Source organism: Myotis myotis, unplaced genomic scaffold (genome assembly GCF_014108235.1).
Source record: "Myotis myotis isolate mMyoMyo1 unplaced genomic scaffold, mMyoMyo1.p scaffold_m19_p_10, whole genome shotgun sequence".
Taxonomy (NCBI): domain Eukaryota; kingdom Metazoa; phylum Chordata; class Mammalia; order Chiroptera; family Vespertilionidae; genus Myotis; species Myotis myotis.
Window position 1 is genome coordinate 75347103 of NW_023416314.1, and position 19187 is coordinate 75366289.

At 50.0% G+C, this 19187-nt stretch overlaps 1 protein-coding gene across 1 annotated transcript; it reads left to right on the forward strand.

The window, feature by feature from the left end:
• The first annotated feature begins 3277 nt into the window (after positions 1-3277).
• LOC118665162 (uncharacterized protein C11orf91 homolog) lies at positions 3278-5317 on the forward strand. Its single transcript, XM_036326284.1, has 2 exons — positions 3278-3953; positions 5080-5317. The coding sequence occupies exons 1-2, from the start codon at positions 3398-3400 to the stop codon at positions 5163-5165; spliced, it is 642 nt and encodes a 213-aa protein (XP_036182177.1). The 5' UTR covers positions 3278-3397; the 3' UTR covers positions 5166-5317.
• Positions 5318-19187: the final 13870 nt, after the last annotated feature.

Below are 19187 nucleotides of genomic sequence, written 5' to 3' on the forward strand. Positions count from 1 at the left end.
AATTCAGATGAGGAATAAAGACTGTTGGTGCTCCTCACATAGCCAAACCCTTGAATTGTGACACAAACAACTTCCAGTTAGAGCCTGCCCTCTGCGAGCAAGAGAAAGCCAGCCAACGTGAAGGTGACCCTGCCCTGAGAGCCGGGGGAACTGGTGGGAGGCTGTAGGAGGGAATGGCCAAGAGGCAGGGAGCTGGGGCCAGCCCATGGGTTTGAAATTCCAGTTCTGATGCTAACCAGTCCCAGAGCCTCAGGCAAGTTACTCAACCTTACCTGCCTCTGTGCCTCCGAATGTGGGGAAAACAGCTACTGCTTAGGTTCGTTGCAGTGAGCAAAGGAGTTAAGACAAGTGCCCTGCTCGCAATAGCCTCTCTGAGTTTGATGTCACTGTCCTCCGCAGGGCAGCAGGTAACCATCTTCTAGGTCAGTGATGGCGAACCTTTTGAGCTCGGCGTGTCAGCATTTTGAAAAACTCTGGTGCTGTGTCACATAGAGAAATTTTTTTGATATTTGCAACCATAGTAAAACATAGACATATTTTTGATATTGATTTTACATATTTAAATGCCATTTAACAAAGAAAAATCTACCAAAAAAATGAGTTCGGGTGTCACCTCTGACATGCGTGTCATAGGTTCGCCATCACTCTTCTAGGTGTAGGGCTTGCTAAATTACCTGGAGTTGGTCCAGTTGTCAGGGAGGGACACCCCCTCCCCTGCTCCACTGACCTCATCCATTTGCCAGGGCTTAATGGTGAATGAAGGAATCCACATAAGACCGTTTAATAATCATAGTCACCTACTATGTGTCCCAGCAGCCTACTATGTGTCCCAGGTTTTGCTTATACATGTTTTCATCACCTGCATCAACTTTGTGTGGTAGATCTTGCCTTCATTTTATGGCTCAGAAAACAGATTCCAAGAGCTGACATGACTTTCCCAGAGTCACAAAGAGTCCTGGATTCAAACATGACTTTTGTCTTTGTATGTTCAGGCTGCTGTAACAAAAATCCCATAGACTGGGCGGCTTAAGCAAGAAACATTTATTTCTCACCAGTCTAGTGGCTGGGAACTCCAAGATCAAGGCTCCAGAAGATTTGGTGCCTGGTGAGAACCCATTTCCTGGTTCATGGATGGTGGTCTTCTCACTATGCCCTCACATGGTGGAAGTGGCAAGGGAGCTCCCTGCAGACTCTTTACCAAGAGCACTAATCCATGGGTGAGGGCTCTGTCCTCATGACTTAATTACCACCCAAAGGCCCCCACCTCCTAATAGCATCTCACTGGGGCTTAGGTTTTCAACATAAGAATGGGGGGCGGGGCAACACAAATACTCATTCCATAGCAACTCTGCTGTATCCAAGCCACAAGTTCTACATGCTCCTAAAAGCTGTCCCAAGCCAAGGCAGGCATGGGCAATTGTGACATCCCCTTAGAGAGGCAGAGAATCTGGTGAAGGTGTGGTCGTTGGCATTCTGTCCAGGTGCAGAGCTAAAGTGGTGGAGAGGAAGTGAGACTTCTAGGGGAGCAAGTGTAGTCAAACCCAAGTTCACATACCCAACACACAGTAATACCAATCAGTAAAGCAGTGAGTATGCAACAAGGAAAGTTTATTTTTGAGAGGCAGCAAACAATGAGACAGGGTTTTGAAAGCCCAAATCCATCTCCCCGAGAGGAAAACAAAGACGAGGGGTTTGAAGGGGGACTTTACAAGCACACAGAGAGGAACTAAGTGATTCTAAATCTAATAAACGATGGCATATTACTAATCTATTAGAAAAGATGCAATATTGTCATTTGCAATAACATGGGTGGATCTTGAGACTAGCACGCTGTGCAAAATAAGTCAGATGGAAAAAGTCACTCCTATGTGTATATGAAAAAAAAGCAACAAATAATCAAACAATTGGGAGGCGGACAAAGGAGAAGAGGGTTGATTGAGAATGGCCGTTAGAGCCAACCCATGTTCCTGCCAAATTTCCCAGTGCTGTGGGAGACTCTGGAAAAGGGACCCTGCTATGGATGGTAATAAATCTAAAGGGAGAGTGTCTCCAATGGGATGCAGTTTAGTTCTCTTCCAAACACATTCATCATCAGGAACGAACAGGCAACAGTCTAACCACTGAAAGGAAATCCTGCTGAACAAATCCCGAAGAGCCCACACCCTTTCCTTGGTACTTTGCTCCAAGATCTCTTGCATGAGTAGCCAGGATTAGTCAGACTGAGGGGAGGCAAATTCCCATGAAAGCCTTGGCCTAACAATGATCTAATGGTCATTGGATTGAAGGAATAAAGATGGGTGGGACCAGTTTAAGCTGCTGGCTAGTCAAGATCTGTGTCAGTACCAGCTGTGCATGTGTGTATGTGTGTGTGCGTGCATAGCAGCAAAGGGAGTCGGATATCCAAGCTAGATGTCTTTGGGCAAGTTGTTTGACGTTTAAGAGAACCAGGCTGCCTCCTACAGTTGCTTGTGATGACCAGACAGAAGACGGAAAGGTGTGAAGCACTTGTAAACTTAGAAACTGTCCAAACGTAAAGGGCTTGTCTCACACTGAGCAGCTTTTTCTTCCCATACTAGCTGGTCCAGCCCAAGGTCCTGTAGTGCTGAGCATATAATTGGACTCAATCAATAGCTGGGAGCTTTTAAAAACAGTGTTATAGCCTGGCCGGTGTGGCTCAGTGTTGAGCGTGGACTATGAACCAGGAGGTCACTGTTGGATTCCCAGTGTGGGGTGTGTGGGAGGCAGTTGATCAGTGATTCTCATCATTGATGTTTCTCTCTCTCTCTTTCTCTCTCCCCCCTCTCCCTTCCACTCTGAAATCAATAAAATTATATTTTTTAAAAAAGAACAGTGTTATGGGAACTGAAAGGGATCAGAATATAACACCCCCAAATATGCCATTTTGGCACAGGGATTATTTTAATCGAAGGTAATTGAGAAACAGAGGACTCAGCCTAAAAGCCAGGCATAATTTTTTTTCTCTTCCTATAGACGGAGAGGAAAACTGAAGTTTGTTTTCTCTTCAGTTCGGGCCAGCTCTCCACTTGGGGCTTTTGTTTGATGTCATGTTTGTCTGTGACAGCTGCTGAGCGAGGCTTGTAGAATTTAGGGGCGGTGGGGAGAACAGGGGGGCTGAGCCCGGCTTAGGGCTGGAGGCGAAGGGTGCTGTGGTCCAGCGGAACCTAGGGGTTGGGCCGGGCATTAGGACCCGCCTGCGGGACTTCACACTCGCGCCCCACTGCGGGTGCCTGTCTCACTCCAGGGGCGCGGCCTGCCACCTGCCAATGGGCGTGGCCACATTCTGGGGCGTGGCCACCCGGATCTTAGAGCCCCGCTTGTTGGGGGCGGGGCTAACACGAAGGGGTGGGGCCGAGCCCCTCGGGGCGTGGCCTGTGGAATGTCAGAACCCGGCCACTCGAGGCAGGCGCGGGTCTCCCGGCGCGGGGTTCCTCCCACGCAGCCTCCCATTCAAAAGATGCCGAAGGGGCGGCGCGGCCGCCAGAGCCCCACGATGAGCCAGCGGCCGGCCCCGCCCCTCTATTTCCCGTCTCTCTACGACCGCGGGGTCTCCACGTCCCCGCTGAGCGACTTCAATATCTGGAAGAAGCTCTTCGTACCGCTGAAGGCGGGCGGGCCGGCGGGGGGCCGGTCCCTGCCCCAGGCGCCCCCGGCCCCGATGCCCCTGCCGCCACCCCCGGGCCTGGGTCCCCCCAGCGAGCGCCCGTGCCCCCCGCCCTGGCCCTCTGGCCTGGCCTCCATCCCCTATGAGCCTCTGCGCTTCTTCTACTCGCCGCCGCCAGGGCCCGAGGTGGCTGCCTCGCCCCTGACCCCTGGCCCCACGCCCTCCCGGCTCGTCTCCGCCTCCCACCCCGAGGAGTTGTGCGAACTGGAGATCCGCATTAAGGAGCTGGAGCTGCTCACCATCACTGGGGACGGCTTCGACTCCCAGCGCTGTGCGTGACCTCCCCGGGCAGCCGGGGCCCACCCCTGGGCGGCCTTGACTCCATTCTTGGCTCCATGTCCCCCTACCGAGGTCCCCCCCAAATGTGGCCTCGGGCTCAGGCTCCAGCACCCAGGTGTCCCAGATTTCCAGCTGATCCCCAGAACCCAGATTCCCCCCCATCCTGGATTTCAACTGACTCTTTTCCTCCAACTCCATCCTCCCTCCATCCTGAGCCCTTCCGGGAATCTGGACCCTGAGCCCCCAAACCTGGAACTCCACCCACCACCAGCCTCCTCCTGAGCCTTAAGCCTCTTGCACAGTAACACAACTACCCCTGGAGACACACGCACCACAGGCAGCCCCTTTCTCTAGAGACCGAGATTTAGCATTTATCTTCAACTGGGATCCTGGGCAGGAGGTGGGGGAAGTAGGGGAGGGTGGGTTGTCATGTCTGTAGGGGGAAGATGGAAATTTTGCAAGACCCAGGAGGCCCAAGGACAATGCTGGATGATAGCTTCCCTGGGACACTCCCAGCCCCCTCCACCTCCACCATCCCCACCCCGTAGCCCTGTCACCAGGGTCCTGGACTCTGCCATCTGATCTTAGGTTTGAAGTCTCTGGGATCTTACTTAACCAGGAGACCAGGTGTGCTGATGTGGGTGGGATTCCTGGAGCATGCAAGCTGCTGTGGGAGAGTAAAATCACACACAGTCCAATTCGACTCCCGGAGGACCTATTTGCTCTGTAGAATGTTCAGTAGCCATAGGCTGTTCTGCAGACTTTGTTTTTCCCGTCACCTCTTCTGACTGTGGCTAGCACCTGGCCACTGAAGGTGAGCAGATGGTCCTTGAAAGACCATCCCCGTTACTCTATAAAATTGCCCCCACCTCCCACACAGAGAAGGGGTATGAAATAACCCAAATGTTTAGGTCCATGAGGCAGCAGGTCTCTAGAAACAATTCCTAGAACACATGGACTTTTCTAAGTCCTGGATTTCGCAACTACGTATTCTCCACTTATACACGTTTTGGATCATAGTGGATTTGGGGCTCCTGTAGGGAGCACACGGTTGCATTCGCAGCATTAGTAAAAGCCCTTATCTCTACTCGAGTTAAGTGTGTCTTGCTCTCCTGCAGATAAGTTCTTGAAGGCGCTGAAAGATGAGAAGTTACAAGGACTGAAGACCAGGCAGCCTGGAAAGAAGTCAGCCTCTTTCTCCTGAGGCGCTGCCCACCAGAGCCTGGGCAGCCACCTCCTTAGGTGTTAGTGCTTAGATAATGTGTCCTGTTCGTTGTCATTTCAAAAATTGTTATTTTCTGTTCTGTATTTACTGCTGTTCTTGTTGCTCCCAGCATGTACTCCACATACAGTGCCCACGTGGTAAATCTCATGGTGTGTCTCCTCTCTGTGCTGTGGCTGGGGGAGCTTTCTCACGGGGTCTGGAAGCTGCTGCCCTGCTGGCGTTCAGGGGCTCCCAACACCAGGGGAGGGGCTCCCAACACGGCCATGTCAGGAGGGAACTGGGGAAAACCAAGGGCAATATATATTTGGTCCCGTTGCTGTGTCCCGGCTCAGAGGGGCTCTTGAAGGACATGGATGTGTGTGTTTTCCAACAGCTTTATTCCTTGGAAGTGTTTCGTTTTTTAGTGGTTTTTGGACCACAAATCTTTTTGATGATCTGATCAAAGCCAAGGTCCTTTCTAGAAATTAACTTATTCAAGAAGTAGTTGAGAGATGATTCTGTGCCAGACACCCCCCAGCCCCTTAGGGCTCTTGCAACCCGGGATTGGGGAGACACAGATGCTGTTATAAATAGGGAAATCATAATATGGTATCACAGATGATAACATACTAAGGGGGGAGGGGAAGAGGAGGGTCAGGAGGGTCAGCAGAAAGCAGGGTAGAATTTCGAATAGGGTTTCCTGAAGAGTTAATGTGTAAGCAAGGTTTGAAGGTGGTTGAGGGTGATAGCCATGTGGCATCCTGGGAATGTTCCAGCAGAAGCGCCAGTACAAAGGCTGAAGGTGGGAGCCTGCTGGGATGTTGGAGGGTCTGCAAAAAGCCAGATGGCAGATAAACACAATTCACCATCTTAAATGGAGGAGGAGTGAGAGGAGAGTGGAAGGGCTAATGCAGAGAGGGTCCATTCATGCGGGACCTTCCAGCCATGGTAAGGACTCCAGGTTTTACTCCAAGTGGGAGGGGGCGTGGGTAGAGGATTTTCAGCCAGTGAGAGACAGGATCTGACCGTGCTGCTGGGTTGAGAGCAGACGAAGGAAGGAAGGAAGCAGGGGAAGCAGTTTGGGCTGCAGTAATTAATAATCCAGCTGAGTGACAAGTGGCGGTACAGCCTCATCTTCCCTTTGCCCTTTGCGTGGTGAGAGGTGTCTGTGGGGCACCTGCTGCCACCACCAACCACCCTCCCCACCCCGCCCACTTGCCAGGTGCTGTCTCTCTGGTGAGGAACAAATGGGAGGAGTGAGATCTCCGTGACACAAGCACACATATAAAGAAAAAATTATTTTGTGAAACAAATCTTCAATCAAGTATAACATTTAAAAAAATACATATTTTTATTGGTTTCAGAGAGGAAGGGAGAGAGAGAGAGAAAGAAACATCAATGATGAGAGAGAATCATTGATTGGCTGCCTCCTGCACGCCACACACTAGACTTGGGCATGCGCCCTGACCAGGAATCGAACCCTTACCTTCTGGTTCAGAGGTTAACATTCAACCACTGAGCCACGCCAGCCGGGCTCAAGTATAACATTTTGATACTTGGCATCTAGATGCCATTGTGCCTTCACTATGCCAGCAGCAGCGGTAGGTCGTAGCCAGAGAATTTGTGAAGTTTGGACTTCTGGCAAAAGGAGGATGAAAAGGAGTTGGCCAATGAGTCATATGTCTTAGACATGCTGGAATGTTGTTCTCAAGGGAACGGGAGGGGTGGGATGTAGTTTACTGTCAGTGGTTCTCAACCTTGGCTGCACATTAGAATCACCTGGGAATCTTTTTGAAATTCTGATTTCTGGGCCTCATCTTCCGGAAATTCTGTTTCTTTGTTATAGGGTGGGGCCACAATGGCAGCAGCAGGCAAGCAAGCTACCAAGGACAGGGGTGTAAGAGTGAGCACCTCCTGCCAACTCAGAACTTCTTGGGTGGGGCCACACATTAGTAACAAAGAAACAGAATTTCCAGAGGATGAGGCCCAGAAATCAGGATTTTAAAAAGATTCCCAGGTGATTCTAATGTGCAGCCAAGGTTGCGAACCACTGAGGGGTTGGCTACAGATGGCAATAGAAATGGTTCATTTATATTAACAGGAGGCCCCATCTGTGCAATGAGGGTGCAGACGCCGGTAGAAGAGTAAATGTGGTGGGAGCCCTGGAAATTGCACACACGTGCCCCAAAGTCTGCAGCGTCCTCCAAGTGCTCATGCCCTGGGACAAGGTCCGGGTGGACCCTGGCAAAGGGCAGCGTGCACACGTGACTCTGGGGGTAGTTGTTAACCAGCTCCAGCTGCTTGTGGCCCAGCCAGGAGGGTGGGCACAGTGTCAGGTGAAAGCTCTTGCTTCCTAAATCAGCAATGAATTCAAAGGTTTCCAAACACAATTCAGGCCAAATAAAACAAGCGGGACGGTCCCTCAGAGTCTGCAACTTCTGCTGTACGCACAGGAGTCCAAGCACCTTGGGCGGGGACTCCGGGCTCTGCCTCCCTCCCCAGGAAGAAGCCAGAGTCTTGCTGCCCAGGCTGGTGGCTGTTAGAGAGCATCTTGTTCTCCCAGAAAACTCCAGGCTGGGCAGGCCAGTGAGGGGCGGGCTGGAGAATCTTAATGAGAACAAACCAGGCATCAGGGACACCCAGTGCCGATATCCAGTGGGCCTGTGTCCCATCTCCTCCCCAGAGTCCCAGTGGAGACACTGCTCTCACAGGGTGGTTGGGTGGGGGACAACACGGCCTGTTCCCATTTCCTCCCCAGAGTCCCACTGGCCTCCGCTCCACCCCCCACCATGCTCATAAGATTGGGCACACACTGTGCTGAGCACAGAAGGAGGCCTTGGCATGAACAACCTCATTTAATTCTCACCAGCGTTTGGTGAAGTAGGTTTGCCATGTTTTACAAGTGAGGGAACAGAGGCTCCACGAGATGAAGGACCTTGCCCACCAACACAGAGCTAGGGAAAGGCAGAGCCAGGCCTGGGACGGGGGCCGGTCACGGTTCCCCTTGGCTCTCTCGCTGGGTGAGGCACAGATTCGGAGGAAGCCCAGGTGAGCCATCGACAAGAAGCACCTGGCTCGATGCTGGTAGGGCATGGTTTTGGGGTTGGCTGGGTTGTTTCCCACAACTTTGCAAGTGAGAATGGGGTTGGCAGTATTATGATATTACAGCCAAGGTCCCAGGAATGCCCGTACTCAACCCTATCACCTATCCCCTCCTCCCATGGCTGCGGTCCAGGTCCTGTTATCAGGACAGTGGGGAGGCAGGTCATGTGATTGTCAGCCCCTCCTGAACAAAAAGGATGTTTGACAGATGGAAGCAAGAAGGGTCGCCATTGAGAGAACACCATATGCAGGAATAACAGATGAACGCAGGGGCATGCCCGCCAGCCTGAACAGCTCCTGAGAGCCAGGGGCTAAATTTTCATGAAATGTGTAAGCCGGCTGTTAAGTACTGCCATTATTAAAAATTACACTTTATCAACTTACAATGAAGCTTTATTTAAAACTAAGGTAACAGACACTCAAAATCTACCCCGTCCTAAGTATTTTGCTACATCTTACAATGACCTATGTCCTTGAGGTTATTTCTGTTGGTATCTGTATGAGGGTGGGCCAGGGCGCCTTACTTCCTAATAATGTCCTGCTGGTGATGAGCAGCTGGCTGCAGTGGGAGTTGTCATGCCCGAAACTTGACAAATGCACAAATTAGAGTCGTTCCTTCCCCCACCCGCCTCAGCCAAAGCGTTGGTTGTTAAACATTTACTAGCACTCCACCAGCTAAACAGGAAATAAAAGTACCGCTTTGTTGATCACTGAACTGAAGGTGAGCTGCTTCGAAGCCTGGCAAGTTGAGCTGAAGGTATCAATGAAGCTCCTAGTTCATGTGCCCCCTCAGTCCACACCTGGAGGTGGGGAGCACCTGGCCGGCCGGGTCTGCTCAGGAAGGCAGGCTTTTCCTTGCACGAGGCCCTCACGGAGCACCGGTGCACTGGCTTACAGATGGAGTGAGCCTGGCCACTGGTGAAGCAGGGCCCAAGGAATGTCCTGGACTCTGACCAATCAGATTAGCAGCCTCTACTTTCGGGAAATTAGGGTAGAGGGAGGGCAGAGGTGCCAGCCGGCAGGGGTAGGACTGAGGTCCTTCTGAGTTCAGGATGGGATCTCAGAAGTGATCTTTTCCCCGGGGTTGTTTAGTGAAGTTGAGGAAGGGAATCACGGACAAGCGAGATTATGCCTGGAAGCTGAGTTATTGGCAAGCAAGCACAAAGCTTACAAAGCTGCCAGCAGGGGAGGGCAGGGGTCCCGAACAGGGTTGCTAATGAGGCTCCTTGGTCTGGGGGGATATAAACCTGCTAACCAATAAGCCCCCTTGGTTCTCAAGGCCCCTCGCTTCTTTCCGCCTTGTTCTTCCTCTGGCCATGTAGCTAAGCCACTCTGCCTACCCCCTTTCCTGTCATTTCCCCGTTTGCATATCTTTCTTTTTTAAAAACTCTGAGAACATCGCGCTGTAGCCTGATGTTTGGCCTTTAAGGTTTGGCCAAGCTGCCTGTTAGTTATTTTTCATGTGAAGTTAGTTGCTAGTTATTTTCTACCTGATCCCTGTCCTTTTCTGTCTAGGTGTCTCTCACTTCTCTCACTTCCTCTCCAGGGGCAACTGTTTTGCCCAGCATGGATTATGAAACCTGATAGCGCATGTAGCCAGCTATTAATAGCATGACCCTTTCATCGAAGATCTGCTAGTCCAAGAGAAATAGAAATGTCAAGTGTGATGGGAAAACCTCCAACTACCTTATCCAAGTGATCTGTGCCCCACACTGTGGCCAAGGGGGTCAAGCAGAGGCCTGGCTCCTTGGAGAACAAGGAAGAGAGAGCTGGTCACCACTTCCAGGCTTTCTGTCTCCCTGGAGGGGAACACCAGGGGGTGCCTCATGGAACACAGCCTCTTTCCTTTCATCAGTGTCTTGATTTTGTAACCAACCAGATACGCGACCTTGGGAAAGTTATCTGGCCTCTCTGAGCCTGTTTCCTCATCTGAAAAATGGAGACACTGCTCTCACAGGATGGTTGGGTGGGGGACCACAAAGTGGTAGATGTGACACTTCCCCCGACAGGGAGTCATCATCATTATTATTTTCCAGTGTGTTTAGGACACAGCCCTCGCTGTTGAGCTACTGGTGCCTGGAGGGGTGGAGACCACAGGATATGAACTGGAGGGAGGCCCGATCTGCAGGTGGGGAGAAGCCTTGAATTTGCAGAGCCCAAGAGTGATCCGGGGGGTGAGCTGACTCTTTGCTAGGGAGGGCCAACCACATTTCTCCCAGGCGGCATTACAAGGCCCGCAGCCGGCAGACAAGGCCTAGGGCTCGACCTCCCCGGAGCTGGTGCCCCAAAGAGGGTTTTAGTCATCACCTGGTCCTTTCATCCCGTCCACACCAGAGCATCAGCACATCCAAGAAGGTAACTGTGCAGTGAGGGAGGGAAAGTGACCAGAGAGAAATGCAGAAAATGCATCGCTGACACAGCTGGTTGAGAGGAAAACGAAGGCCACTTGAACTAGCTGCTAAAATAACAAGAGTGGCCAACAGCAGGGTTCTTTGTCTACAAGCACAGAAACTATTGTAAGAGAAACAAAAAGGAGGCCTCCAGGCCTTAGAAGGAAAGAAGGAGGTGCTGCCGCTGGACAACTCAGCTCCAACTAGCATCCCTTGGAGAGAAGCGGTGACTGGCTTACCTGGCCCACATGTCCCTGTCTGTCCATTTGGGACAGGCGGCCAGGGTCCTGTGATTGTAGCCCCACCAGAGGCACCAGGAGCCGGGAGCAGCTACAGACAAAGACACCACATGTCCCCTTATGCCAATCGGCACCAGGGCCTGGAAGCCGCCAGGAGCCTGGGCAGCTTGCCCTCTTACCTCCTTCTTGCTGCATATACCTGTTGCACCTGACACCTCTCCTGTTTTTTCCCACTGGGCTTCCTCATAACTTAGCCACTAAGTGACTCATGGGAACCATGTTCATTTCCAGAACAAACTCTTTCTCAGGTCCAGTTCCTAAGAGAAGAATGGAGTGACTCACCCAGCTGGCTTCCAGCTGGGTGACAAGTTCAGGGAGAGTTGGGAGGGAGCGGCAAAGGCCACATAATCAGCTGATGATTCAACAGGGGCCTGAGGGACAATTCTTCCGAGACGTGGAAAAAAGATTAGCTATCCCGTCCATCCATTCACAAACTCACCCAGGACCATCACTCTCATCTCGGAGTTTATCTGCATGCAGCACAAACATTCTGTCACCGACACAGTGCACGTAAATGAAGCCTGCATTCATGTACTCACGCGTTCATTCATTTATCCATCCAATTGCTTTTTTCAACAAAGCTGGTTCTGAACTTCTCGGAGGCCCTTAATTCGCGCGGAAATGTGCATGATAACTCCCGCTGCCCGGGTGGTTGGGAAGTGACCAACTGCTCAGCTCACCACCTGACACACAGCCGATGCTCACCATCATTTTGCCCCTTAGGGTTTGCGGGACAAATTTGCATCAAGGTTTCTGGTCTTGAACACAAAATCCTCCCGTTTCTCTCGTGGTGGGATCCACCAGGTGGCAGCGTGGATGTAGAAGAGGGATGGAACAGCCCCTTCCCTTCCCAGTCCTCTCACATCCAGGGCTGACATTATCGGCGAGTTCGGTATTATCTTCTAGAAGAAAATCCAATTTAGAAACCTTCTAGGAGGAGGAGACTCTGCTGTGATTAACAGCCTTCGTGAAAGATAAACACAAGTGCAGCCCCTCCTTTCCCAGGGGCTGCAGGTGGCTGCCCTTGGGGAACCGTGTGTTATAAGGAAAAGTCTCTCCCAGAACCAGTTTCAAGGTGAAAATTCCAGTTCCCAGGAGTAAGCAAGCTGGGCTGAACTCAGTAATATGTTATTTGTGTTGACATGCTTGGCCTGTGATAGCAAAATACCACAGACTGGGTGGCTTGGACAATTATCCCTCACAGTCCCGGTGACTGGGAAGTCCAAGATGAAGACACCAGCCAGTTCAGTTCCTGGTGGAGCTCTCTTCCTGGTTTGTAGATGGCTGCCTTCTTGCTGTGTCCTCACATGGGAGGGCCAGAGTGAGCCTGGTGTCTCTTCCTCTTCTTGTAAGGACATTCATCCCATCAGGAGGGACCCTCCCTCATGACCTCATCTAAACCTACAACCCCAAATCCCAACACATTGGGGATTAAGGCTTCAATGTGTGAGGGTGGGGATGGATGGGGAGACACAATTTGGTCCATGGTATTATTTACAATGAATTCCTACTTATTCCTCTTTCTTCTGTTATTTTTCTTTTTTGGTTAATCCTCACCTAAGCATATTTTTTTTCCATCATTTTTTTTTTTTTTTTTTTTTAGAGAGAGTGGAAGGGGGAGGGAGGGAAGAGAGAAACATCGATTGTGAGAGAGAAACATCAATGTGAGAGAGACACATCAATTGGGTTTGGGGGATTAAACCTGCAATCCAGGTACCTACCCTTGACTGGGAATCGACCCCAAGACCCTTTGGTGCACAGGCCAATGCTCTAACCACAGAACCATCAGGACTCTTCTGTTATTTTTCTACCGAGTTCCTATTACTCAGTAGAAAAATATAGTCATGTATTGCATTATGGTGGCCCCATACGATTATAATGGAGCTGAACATCCTGTAAGAAATGGAAGCGTATGTGCCTCAGGAGTGACTTTTTTTCCTTCTGATGGGAGCAATGTCTCTGGGGCTTGGCGACGGGTTCCCTCTCACTCACAGCACCTCGGTTTTGAGTGCACAGATTACATCCCAATCAGCCAGCCCCGGCCGGTCTCACACAGAGGCAGTTGTCCCACCCCTGCTACCTATTCCGAGGGCGCCGCAGCCCTCCCAGTCCTCGCTTGGTCTTCAGAGAACATTGCTGTGAACTCTTTGTTGAACACCTCAGACCCCATGCAAGGACACAGGTCCACAGGAGACACCCCAACAAGTATTAAGTGTCCCTGCCACTTTCGTAAAAGCTTCCTGTGGTCGTGGGGAGCCAGCCTGTCCCGTACTTTGAAAATATCTTCAGGCTCTAACTATGCAAAGCATAGATGAGTTTTCTTTCTTCTGTCAATTCAATGCCAGAGAGAAGCCTTTGTGCCTGATAGGGTCAGTGAACCAAGAACAAATTTCCAAAGTCAAAATATTAAGTCCTCAGTTCTGAAACCCTTACATGTTAAAAATCCCTCTTCGTAAGGAATACCACAAAATCCCTTAATCTGATCATGCTCCACTATGCAATAGCCAGAACCACATTGCCACGACAATCCCCTATGTTCCGTTTTCTCTCCATCGTTATTTCTTACTAGGAGCCCAGCATGCGATTCGGCTGGCCCTTCCTTGCTCTCTGACCCTTGAAGTAACCATGGCCGCTGTTGATCAGGCCCTCGCCCGCCCCCGGCACCCCTACGCTGCACACACAACCTCCTCCTGTCTGGTCAACCTGTTACAGCGTCCCGGTTAATTAGCATATTTCCCTCTCTCTCTTACTCTCTCTCTCTCTCTCTCTCTCTCTCTCTCTCTCTCTCTCTCTCTCTCTCTGTGATCTATGCCTTACCCAGCCAGTGCTCCGCGATATTTCCAATCAATCCAGCCCATATCCCTGTTCATGGAGCAGCATGGTCTATTTCTGACCCTCTCAGAAGGAAGCAGGGAGAGGGCTTGTTGTATAGTGTTTATAAAATCTACAGTAGTGGCCAGTAATATCCTAGGCCTTCATGTTCACTCACCACTCACGACTCACCCAGAGCAACTTCCAATCCTGCAAGCTCTATTTGTGGTAAATGCCCTACGTACGTGCACGCCCTACACCAGCCGTGGGCAAACTATGGCCCGTGGGCCGGATCGGCCCGTTTGAAATGAATAAAACTAAAAAAAAAAAAAAAAGACCGTACCCTTTTATGTAATGATGTTTACTTTGAATTTATATTAGTTCACACATACACTCCATCCATGCTTTTGTTCCGGCCCTCCGGTCCAGTTTAAGAACCCATTGTGGCCCTCGAGTCAAAAAGTTTGCCCACCCCTGCCCTACACTGTGGATTGAGCCTGCAACTGGGCATGTACCCTGATTGGGAATCAAACCGGGACCCCCTGGTTCATAGGTCAATGCTCAACCACTGAGCCACGCTGGCCGGGCAAAAAGCAAGCTCTTTAATATGTTCAGCAAAGGCCTATCAGAGTCCAGAGCCAGCTCAGTAGCCCATTTCAGAGACCAGGTAACCAGGAGTGCTTCTACCTTCAAGCGTTTGCCAGAGCTCTTGGGCTTGGAGGAGAGGTTGGTGGTGCAACTATCATGCTAACAGAACTTTATTTCGGGTCCAAGGTGTCAGATGGCTTCTCCATCAATGTGGGTTTGTTCATGTGCAAACACAGACACTGAAATGTTAAGTACCCACGGTGCAAACCTGCATTTGTCATGAGCGCACCTCCCAGATGTCAGAGAGAGATCCAAAGCAATTATGTGTCCAGCTAACCATCTGTGCACATGTTACAGGTAGCAGGCCATTGACCTCACCCTCACTAATGTTCCCATGACTTGGTTCCACACGCCTTCCTAGGCACATTCTTCCTGACTTCCAGTCACCCGCAGAGCTCATGAGGTGGATGCACGACGTTTACGCACAGACGTCGGAGGTCGTCCTTTGCTCTCCTGCCTCTTGCGGGGGGCGGGCGGGGTGGGGGGGAACCCAGCAAGGAGAGGCTGGGTTTGCCGTGTGTCTTTCCCAGCTCCCTGGGTCTGTGTCTGCCTGCCACTCCTGGGACTGAAATAGGCACCAGCCCTTCCTTTCACTTGATCATTTCATTTGTCCTGAAAAATAAGAGCAGCCAGGGTCCAGGAGGAAAGAAAAATAAAGAGTGGAGCAGAAAACCCTTCGTTCCTGGGCCCCCTGCCGGTTCTCTGCAATGATATCCCACCAAAGCTTTCTGTGGGAACTCCAAGTTTATTTCTCATCTCTGCAATGAGACTGGCTTTTAGGGGTGTTTTTTTTGCACATATTTGAGCCCTCTTTACAGAGGGACAGAGGTGGACAAAATAGCTCTTTCAGTCTCTCGGTGATTCCGTAAGTGCTTGCAGAGAGCGCTTCAGTAGATTAAACTCCCGTGAGGGAGACCCTGCACTGCTGCCTGAGCTGCCCACGTCTCAATGGCGCCACAAAAGCCCCACGGGTGGCTCTCCGTCAGGCACAGGGCCTCCTGAGAACACCGAGTTGGTTTTTATTTGTCTAGTAGAGGCCCGATGCACGAAATTCATGCAAGAGTAGGTCTTCCTTCCCCCCAGCTGCCAGCACCGGCTTCCCTCTGGCACCTGGGACCTGGGCTTCCCTCTGGCCGCTGGCAGGCACCCAGGACTTGGGCTTCCCTCGCAGCCCAGGCTTTATCCGGAAGGTCGCCCGGTCTAATTAGCATATGATGCTTTTATTATTATTATAGATTTTGGTTACAGGCCCTCTTTCCTGTACTCAAAATCTCCTTGGCCTCAAGGCTACTTCTTACTCAATATTCTGCTTTCCTAGATTTTAGCTTTGAATACAGCCCATCATGGCCTCTTGCGAGTCCTGACCATTCAGAGTCTCTGCTGCTAAGAGACTGTTTCTTGGTATTTCCTACAGAGAATCCAGTTGACCTCCCACACGCGGAGCCGTGGTTTTTGTGGCTGCTCAGCCTATGGATGTGTGTAGCTCTTGGGTCGGTGTCTCTCTTGTCCATGCAGCTTAGGCCAGAGGCTGAGCATGGAGCATAACACATGGTGTCTGGAATGGGCTGAACATCGGGCAGGCATTGTGAATGCTGGGGAGCAGCACAGAGTGGGAGGGGCAGGTGGTCTGGGGAGTTTGTGTCCATACCACGCCATCTCTGGGAGCCACTAACTTGGATGGGACTTCTTTCTGTTCTGAGTAAGGCATGTGAGCCGGCATTGGCTTTTTGGCCCCATGCACACAGCCATGGATAGGCTGCTTCTCTGGGACCTGTGGATGGCCCATCGGCTCATGCCCCAGGCTGGGCCAGCCTCTGAGACCACACAGGGTCTGCCACGCCTGCAAGTGTACTTTACCAGCACCCAGTGTTAGGCCGGAGAGAGCCCAGGATCAGATACATGCAGACATGACAAGATAATGGACTTCCCCTGGAATTTCTCACAGATCAAGGTGCCAGACACAGATACAGGCTTCTTCTCCCTTAATCCACATACCCCCGCCCATCCCCTGCAGCAGAGAATCCCTCAGCTCATGTCCCCGCCCCTCACCCAACCGCAGTATAAAAAAAGCGCCCCTCTCCCTGTTGGCGTGAATCCACGTGCCCTGTCCTGGGGGTACGTGGGTCTCCCGGGGACGCAGAATAAACCTTTTCCTTTCCTTTCTTTTCTGATTCACTGGACTCTATTTCTTGCGCCACCTCCTGAGCCACCTAACCTAACACCCAGCAGACCCTGCTGGGTTGTGAAGGGGGTTCCATCTCACCATCTGGCGGAGGCAGAATGAGAAGCAGGCGGGTTTTGGGGTAGGAAAGCCTTTGCCATTTTATTTCACAATAAAAAATTCTGACAGCATAAAAACACTCTGTTCCCGGCAGTGGCCAAGGATGTACAAAATTAATTAGAAAGCAAAGCCTTAAATGACAACAACTACCGCCAGAGCGCCTGTTCAGTGCCTGTGTTTGCACCATGTGTCTTGGGGGGTTGGTAAGGAATCTCGGTCTGGGTTACATACCCTTCAAATCATTGACAACAATACGAGCAGCAAAATACAGCTCCAGGGGAGGCTGGCTTTGGTGGGCACTTCCACACTTAGGAAAAAGTCTTTGTGGTTTTTTTTAATGTTATAGAATATAAAAATTTTATAGAACATGTGACAAATTAGTTCTGTGAATAGAAGGTGCTCACATATTTTGCTTGATAAAACTAAATTAGGAAGCTAATGCTTTAGTAAGAATACACTTTTCAAAGCATTTTCACATATATTAGGCCACGCGTTCCTCACAAACACCACGGGAGGTAGGAAGTGCTGATGCTGTTATACCCATTTCACAGGTAAGGAAACAGAGGCTGGTTTATAGTGAGTTGACCTAGGCCTTGACCATTTATTACACCTCTTTCAAAATCCCCAGACAATGATACTCCTCTACTGTTTGCTATAAACCTTCTCTCATTTTGTGTGTGGGTTGAGGGTGAGTTTAGATGCGGAGGCTAAAGCCAACAGCAGTTAGCATATTAATGCAGAAAGAATCATTGGACTTTGATATCCAGCAGGGCTGAAAATCAACATAATCTTGCCCTGCTGTGGGTTCAATGGCTCAAGGCAATTCCCTAACCTGATAATCCTTTTACTGTTTATCAAACGTTACCTTTGATATGCCTGTATGCATTGCTAAAGGGCAAATGTGTATTCAAGTAAATAAATACCAGACCAGGCTAGAAGTTGGTGTGTCTCTTCAAGAAAGAGGCTCCCCGTGGCCTCTAATGCCTTCTAAATTCATATTTCTTGTATAGCATTTTCATTTGTGCATCGGCCCCTCCTTCAGATCCTGAACCCGCTGCGAAGGTCATGGCATTTAGACATCAGGCACAGATGAGGGAACATAAAGTGAGGCCATGGTTTGGTCAAGCTCAGAGAACGAAAATAATTAATTTCTAGATTTCATTATATAATGGCTTTCACTGAAGTGTGGGTTTGACCTATGGAGACAAATTCTGCCATTTCCGAATTTCCCCCCCTTTTTTTGAAACCTGCATAATCAAAGCAACTTAATATCCTCTAAAAGAATTTGCTTCCAGCACTATTCGTTCTATTTTGTAAATATTCCTTTCCAAAATGTTAGCACTTAACACAGGCTAGGATTCTGTAACTGTTCACCTTAAGAAATCAAGAGACCTATCAATTCTTGGGAACACTCATTTATTACATTTAGAAGGGCAGAGCCACAAGAATATCCATCTCCCTTGAAGCCGATTTTGTTTCAAAAGACACTGCCGAGAGGCTCACAGTTTTCTCATTCCTGTAAGTGTGCAGCCGTGAGCCACGTTCATTGCACCTGAGCTGAGATGATGCATTTTGATTTACAAGTATTTGTTGTCTGCTGAGCAAGACAGTGTGCGCACTGGGCCTTGGTCAGAAATCACGTCTGAGGCCCAGGAGCAGTATCAATAGCGCTGGTGATGAGTGGGGAGTGGTTGGGGCGGGTCCAGCCAGTCCGCCAAAGTTTCAAGCTCATACATTTTCACTGATATGCACGTCAAGGATGCCTTCCCCTCTCTGTGGCAATATCTGTAGTGACCGTTCACCTGCTGGCTGGCATCCTAGGACCTCTGGTCAATTCCAGTCGGTAGCAGGTTCCTTTTGAAGGTCCTGTCCACTCATGCTCCCTCCTTTGGGTACTAGCCCCCAACAAAAGCCCTCATTGAGAGGGCTGGCCCAGGGAACCATGCTCGTATTACATGACCTTGCCTCCTTGTTGTAGCTGGTTGGATAGATACCTGACTCAAGGAAAGTCCAAACTACTTTCTGGTGTGTGGTTGAAGGAATGGATTAAGTTTAACTTCTGTTCTCACCTTTGAAGAGAATATCTGTTATTTTATTTATTAAACACTGAATACCTGTGTGTTGTGTAGAGAAAAAAAGCAGCTTATTTATCTGTAATCAATATTTAAATCTTTGATCCATTTCCCAAATTTCTGCCTGCTAGAGAAGCATTTCCTTTAGTCAGGTGTTTAAATCCCTTTCCCCCTCCATCTGCACTCTCAGGAGTTGTTTTTTAATCACAAATCTAACAATATTCTATCCGTTCTTCCATCAAGATTGCTCAGAAATTACATGTCCTTCTGTTGAATTCCTAAATTAACAAATGCACCATATAATTTGTCTTGGGTCCAGAGAATTGAGTCTTACATAATCCAGTCTGATTTGCTCCACTCAGGCTGCCATAACTAAGTACCATAGACTGGGTGGCTTATAGACAACAGACATTTACTTC